Source organism: Drosophila albomicans, chromosome 3 (genome assembly GCF_009650485.2).
Source record: "Drosophila albomicans strain 15112-1751.03 chromosome 3, ASM965048v2, whole genome shotgun sequence".
Taxonomy (NCBI): domain Eukaryota; kingdom Metazoa; phylum Arthropoda; class Insecta; order Diptera; family Drosophilidae; genus Drosophila; species Drosophila albomicans.
Genome location: NC_047629.2, coordinates 28035832 through 28042763, shown reverse-complemented (window position 1 = coordinate 28042763; position 6932 = coordinate 28035832). Strand labels below are relative to the sequence as shown.

The following is a 6932-nucleotide window of genomic DNA, read 5'->3' as shown; positions in this document are numbered from 1 at the left end:
TTGCTGCTGCTGCACCTAGCTGCGCCTCCTACGTAGCCGCCTACTGGCCATGTGTAATACTACGTAGTCGCTCTCCTCTCGCTCTCTTTACAGCTGGCAGCAATCCGGGACGCGCATTGATTCACTCTCCTTTGCTCTCTCTGCGCAATCGCACAGACTTTTGGCGCAAGTGGTGGTCACTGTTGATGATATTTCTGCTTACGCACAGTGGCTCACAACACAAGTGGACCACTAAAAGATTATCGAAAAAATAACAGTACAAAATTTAAGTAACAGCGAATGAAATATCGATATTTTTCAAGCTTAGCTATCGCTTTTGTCTTCCCATAATAATGAATGGAATTTTACAATTTAATTTGCAATTCTAAATATTGCATCCACTCTTCTTGACGCTGTCAATAAAATTGATTGAACTTCTAAGACAATTATTAATATTTTTCCACTGCATATTGTAAAGCAATAATAATTATTTGCCCAACTGATCGCCAATTGCAAATCAAACATTAGACATGCCCAATAAATATGAATTTCTTTGCATCTGGTTTTCTACATTTTAATATCTCTTCTAATTCTCACATGTGCGTCGGAGCCAAAAATATTCTCGTAATAAAATTTTCTAAATATTTATTTCAGTGCTGTGTGTGTGCTACAATAACAGATTGCATCTGGATTCTACTCGATGCTAACAAAGAAAAGTTGCAAATATCACTTATACGCACCGAAGAACCCAACATCAAATTATACATAATACATATTTTCATAAGGTTCACAGTTGTTGCATTTGGCATTTTCGTGTCGCATATTTATTTGCCTCCAGCTGCGGCGTCCGTATTGGCAGCAGCCTGATTAAACTGATTATGCCATTCCAGATTTTGCTTTGTCACCGATTCACCTCGCTTTGCAGCCTGTTTACCACTATAAACCATAAGAGCGCAACCGACTACAGTTAAGCCAATCATGATGTTTGCCATCTTGATACGAATTTTGTTGCGGCAACGCTCCATTTCCTCCTGACTGTAAATAGTAAAAACAAAAAGAGTCACAAACAAAACTGGCAGATGGTAAGTAATAATAAATCATTGTCATACCTCACCAAAGCAGGAATCTCGCTAGCCGACTTGTACTTGCCACTCCAAACCAAGAAGCGCTTCTCCAAATCATTGGGAATATGATTTTTAATGCCCTGGCTCAATACTTGCGTGCTGCCAACGCTACGTTGCGTCAGCATATTGCAGGCACGCTTTCCCAAGGCGGCAATTAACACTGGCTTAGTTAGCATGTTGTTACTCAGTTTCGTCTGCGATGTTCTAAATAAAAACCGGCTTCTTTAAGTTGTTTTTAAATCGCAATTGCTCGGGGGATGAGGACGGTAAACTTTATGCAATGGTCGTCAATCAGCGTGACCACCAGTTGAATTCAAATTTATACTATTTTAGGTCTACAAAAAATACCAAAAAATGTAAGGCGCAATTTTATGAAAGTATATTGTTTCAATATTTTCTTTGTAAACTACAGGACTTATTGAACGTATTTAGTTTATTACTCAAATATTTTCTTTAAACTAATTATCTTTCATTAAAATATTTTTATTTTGTGATTGCACAAACAAAAGGCTAAAAATATTCAAACTGTTGGTGATAACAGAAGTGCTCCCATCACCAAATGCACTTGTTGAACGTTGCCACCTCGGGAAAACAAGCTATTCTGATTGGAGTTTTTCGTGAATGTGATAATCGATAAGATTGCATCGATAACAAAAAACTACAACTGCCGGCGAAAAACAATCCCAAAAATGTTTTTAAATATTATTCGTCGAACAGTGCAATCGAATATTAAAAATGTGAATTACAATGTGTTGCGGTACAGCAGCTCTGCTGGTCCAAAAGATGAAATTAAGGATGCATTGGACATTGAAGCCAGTTTATTTGAAAATTCATTGCTAAAGCATGAACCAGTGAGCACGAGGGACGCTTTACGCAAGCACAAAACATCAAACACTAGACAAAAGAAACAGTCGGCCACGAAGTCAGCAGCAATCCCTTCGACTAGCATAATAAAAAGTACAGTGGCTAAAAATGCAGTTCCACCAATTAAACGCGATCCAGCGCCCCTTATTAAGGACAGTGAATTGAATTTGGAGTTTACCCGCCTCTCCTTGCAGGTAAGTTAACGATTTGAATTTCCCTAGCAATCAATTAAATCGAAATCTTTTTCGCTACAGGATCCACTGATGAGCACTTTGCTAACCGAAGTGCGTTCCCGCAAGCGTCGCGATAAGAACAATCAGATCATCATCGAGGGCAGACGCCTTATTGCGGAAGCCCTTCAAAGCGGATTGCGTATGAAATCATTATTCTTTAGTCAGAAAGATCAATTGGCACTACTACGCGAACCAGTTGCACAAGCTCAGGAAGAACATAAGACGAAGATCTACAAAGTGCCACAACATGATCTGAAGACCTGGTCCTCTTTGGTGACGCCGCCAGGATTAATGGCACTCTTTGAACGCCCCTCCTTAAAAGGTGTTGAGCAACAGCAATCGCACGCTGAAACGCTGCCCATAACTGTAGTCTGCGACAATATTCGAGAGCCCAACAATCTGGGTAGTATTATACGTACCTGTGCCGCATTGCCCTGCTCCCAGGTGGTGGTCACACATGGCTGCTGTGATCCCTGGGAATCGAAAGCATTACGAGGCGGTTGCGGCGGACAATTTCGTTTACCCATTCACGACGATGTTAAATGGGAACAGCTGGCATTACATATTCCACCTGAGACAGCCGACGACTGTCATGTATTCATTGCAGAGAACAATTTGGAGAAGTTGAAGGAGCAAAATGGGGTGGCCATTGAATATGCAGATCTGCAAAACATTGGAGCGCATAATATTCTCATCATTGGAGGCGAGAGTCATGGTGTCAGCGAAGATGCTTACAAGTAAGTCGTTTTAATGTCATTTATTCCCACAATTAAATCAATTCTCATTTCAGATTCATGGAGCTAGTGGGCAACAGAGGCAAGTGCGTATACATACCTTTGGCGAAGGGCATTGACAGTCTTAATGTAGCTTCTGCACTTACATTGCTGCTCTTTGAACTACGCAGAAAGTTGATAGGTTAAACATAGTTGAGTACTCGATTGTACAATGTTAAATAAATATGAAAATGTTGTTTATAATCTGGGGAATTTCTTTTCTAATCTGACAAGATATTTCCTATCTTGGCATTACGATTGGCCTGAAGGGTAAAACTATATAACAATTTAAGTGCTTTCTCAGCTATCTTAAAATTTCAAACTTCAAAAGAGGGGATCTTATTTCAGGCTGTTTAAATTCCAATAAAAATTGAATATTACATTAAATTGTTAACTCCATACTCAGTCCTTAAATTCATTACTTAATATGTTGGTATGTATTTAATAATACGATTCAATTTCATGTTTTATGTATGATTTGACATACTACAAATTTATTGCTAAATTGTTTCACTTATTGTTGGGTGTAAAATAAATAAAATTCAACTATTAGCTTCGATTTCCTTGTAGACTTCTTTCTTGTATTCATCCAAGCCACCTTCGATAGCGCGCACTGTGCGATTCCCACAAACCCAGAGCTCTTTGCAGACGACCTTAATGAGACGCTCGTCGTGAGAGACAAGAATGACGCCACCCTAAAAGTGGAAGGAAAATTATTTTAGTTTTACAGTCAATATTGTATAAATAATTTCACTGCGCACCTTGAAAGCATTTATAGCTCGCCCCAGAGCATCGATCGTTTCAATATCTAAATGATTAGTCGGCTCATCAAGTACCAGGAAATTGGGTTCCGCTAAAAATAACCAAATTACGAATTAGCTAAAGAAATTAAAGCAATGTATTTTATTTAATACATACCCATACACATTTTCGCTAAGGCCACGCGTGATTTCTGTCCTCCAGATAAGCTGGCTATGCTCTGGAGAGCGAGTGGTCCCGAAATACCAAAACTACCTAATTGTCGACGATATTCCTCGTCTGGCTTGCCGGGATACAGCTCAGCCAAGACACCAACACACGTAACATTCATATTCAAGTGATCCACATGATGCTGGGCAAAATAACCGATGCGCAGACCGCGATGTAGGACAATATTGCCATAGATCGTACTCAGCTGACCCACAATGATCTTGAGCAGTGTCGATTTACCAGCTCCGTTCTCGCCGACAATACAAATGCGTGAATCCGATGTGGCTGATAGATTGACGCCCTTGAAGATGGGCAACGGATCTGTGGGATTGTAACGGAAGGAGACTTCTGAGATGGCCAGCACGGGCGGATTGAGTGGTTCCACTTCGGGAAACTTGAGCGTTACAATGGTTTCCTTCTCCACAGGCTTAAGCTCAGGCCTGCCAACGTAATTAAAGTCAATTAATTGAATATATAGGTTTAATGATAAGTCTTCTGCTTACAGTTTCTCCAGCATTTTGATTTTGGACTGCACAGATGACGCACGATTGGCATTGTATCTGAAGCGATCAATGAATTCCTGAACATGCGCTCGATGAGCCAATTGTGCCTCGTACTCTCGCCGCTGCGACTTTAGTTTCTCTGTCTTGGTCTTCTCAAATTGCTCGTAATTTCCCCTAATCAATTTAAATACGTGAATAAGAATTGGAGTTTAGTTTAATCGTCTACTCACTTGTATGCCTCAAGTTCCTGGGAATGTAAGTGAATAATATCCGTGGGCACAGTATCCAGAAAATTACGATCGTGAGACACCACCAATATGGTTGTAGGCCACGTTTGCAAATAAGTTTCCAGCCAAATGATGGCCTTAATGTCCAACATGTTCGTCGGCTCATCGAGCAGCAGCAGATCCGGCTTAGAGAACAACGCCCTGGCCAATGCCAAACGCATACGCCAGCCACCTGAGAATGATTTCGTGGGTCTCAGCTGCATGTCCGCATCGAAACCGAGACCCTTAAGTATCACAGACGCTCGTGCCACTGCCTTGTCCGCCTCAATGTTCTGCAAGGCGGCATATGTTTCGCTCAGCTCGCTGGAAAGCGCTGCATCCTGTACACCGCTATTCAAGGCGGCCAGAATTTCCTTTTCGCGGGTCAACAGACGCGTTCGCTCCGTATCACATTCGAGCACACTGTCCACAGCGGAAGTATCGTCGCCAACCACTTCCTGCTCCACATGCAGCACAGAGATATGCGACGGTATTTGCAGCTGACGCTCGGCAATCATGCGCAACAGCGTTGTCTTGCCCAGTCCATTGCGACCAACCAGACCATAGCGACGACCAAAGGATAGCAACAGATTGGCATTTTGCAGTAGAACTCTGTAAAATAAAAATATTAATTAGTCCAACAGCCAATAATACTAACAATGTCTGTTATCAGCGACAAGTAGATGTAACAAAAGTGATATACTTAAGTATAGACTGTAATAAACCCTTTCCTTTTTTTTCATTTCTAGTTAATATATAGAATGAGATTTAAAACATCCAACTACTATCTACAGTTCCTGACAGTCAGGTGTACATACAAACGGACAGACAGATATAGTTAGCCTCGGATATTAATGTAAATTATAGATGTCTTTTTCCATTCAATTTTGATAAATTTAATAGACCCCTTCCACTTATTAGAAATGTAAAGGGTCTGAAAAACAAATATGGAAACACTTGTGGCCAGTTATCGGAAACATACGCCTGATTGGAAGAGGGAGAGAGTACCCATTCTATTTCCGTACTCACTTTTCTCCAAAAGCTAAATCGAAATTTTCGATTTTTATATCCATGGAGCGATTGAGTCCCTTCTGGTCCAATTTGGTATTCTTTTTGTTGGTCACCTGCGAAGCAGTTGCCGTCTGCAACTTGACGGCGACTGGCACAACACCCAGTTTGGTTACCTCCTGACGCTTCTCCTGCTTCTGCATCAGCTTTGCTTCCGCCTTTTCCAGCTTTTTCGAGTCCACTTTCTGTAAGAGTAACATCAAAAATGAAACTGCACCTTAGACACACTACACTTTTTACTTACGTTACCACCATCCTTGTTTACCACCCAAATGCTCTGCATATCCTTGTCCATACGCTCCATATTCTTAGCCATTTCCTCGATATTAACGGGAGCATTGAGCACCTTACGTTCTACATTCTTCGAGTTGTTTTTCATAATGCCGAAGAATTCATCACACAGAGCTCGAATGTTTTCTTCCGAGCGTTCGCCATCAATGCCTTGGAGAATGTCGCCGACGGCATCAAAGATATCGTCGCACGTATCGAAGTCTTCGACACTGCCCGTTAGGACGCCCTCCACATAGTCCTTCAGCTCATTGTCGATTGCCGGAAACTCGCGTTGCAAAATACTGGCGTATTGACTCATCCTGGCGTAACTTATTATTATTTGTAATACCTACAATTGACCTTGATCAAGCGCAATCCAACTTGGGTTGCTGCACAATGGGACGCTCTGGCACTGGCCTAATTTTAATTGATTTATTATTATTTTTGATTAAGTGCTGCCCCAATGCGTTGGTCGCTCGTCAACGTGCCAACAAAAAAGAAACCCCAATACAGGGTTGCTTCAGCGCATGCGATACATCGATAGCAAGCCGTCACAGAGCTTTCGCTAGTGTTATCGAAAAGCTTGCTTGCAATCGACAGAGTAGTTAACGTTGATTTGAATTGTACAAGTTTTGTGTTGTTTGATTGTTAATGAAAATATATATTTTAATTTCAAATTTGTGTTAGAAGTTGATAACAATTTTTTCCAAAATATATTTAAATTAAAACTAATCGCGCATTGAGTTTACTACTTGTTTGCTTCAAGTAGGTTTGATAAGCAGCCATAACATAATACGTAATAAATTAAAATAACAATGCTCTAAACGCTATTAGAAGGAGACGGGGGCGTAGGTTTTTGTAAAACATAATAATTGGAAATGCA

At 40.8% G+C, this 6932-nt stretch overlaps 3 protein-coding genes across 3 annotated transcripts; 1 reads left to right on the top strand and 2 right to left on the bottom strand.

Moving 5' to 3' along the window:
- Positions 1-607: 607 nt before the first annotated feature.
- Positions 608-1409, bottom strand: LOC117568023 (UPF0389 protein CG9231). The gene is made up of 2 exons (XM_034248352.2): positions 1089-1409; positions 608-1014 (listed from the first exon to the last, which is right to left on the bottom strand). Exons 1-2 carry the CDS (start codon positions 1277-1279, stop codon positions 804-806), a joined length of 402 nt encoding a protein of 133 aa, XP_034104243.1. The 5' UTR covers positions 1280-1409; the 3' UTR covers positions 608-803.
- A 318-nt stretch (positions 1410-1727) lies between these two features.
- LOC117568886 (rRNA methyltransferase 3, mitochondrial) lies at positions 1728-3329 on the top strand. Its single transcript, XM_034249786.2, has 3 exons — positions 1728-2161; positions 2222-2937; positions 2991-3329. Exons 1-3 carry the CDS (start codon positions 1793-1795, stop codon positions 3118-3120), a joined length of 1215 nt encoding a protein of 404 aa, XP_034105677.1. The 5' UTR covers positions 1728-1792; the 3' UTR covers positions 3121-3329.
- A 102-nt stretch (positions 3330-3431) lies between these two features.
- On the bottom strand, positions 3432-6556 carry LOC117568885 (ATP-binding cassette sub-family F member 3). The gene is made up of 7 exons (XM_034249785.2): positions 6024-6556; positions 5741-5964; positions 4676-5323; positions 4446-4619; positions 3892-4382; positions 3735-3826; positions 3432-3668 (listed from the first exon to the last, which is right to left on the bottom strand). The coding sequence occupies exons 1-7, from the start codon at positions 6366-6368 to the stop codon at positions 3516-3518; spliced, it is 2127 nt and encodes a 708-aa protein (XP_034105676.1). The 5' UTR covers positions 6369-6556; the 3' UTR covers positions 3432-3515.
- Positions 6557-6932: the final 376 nt, after the last annotated feature.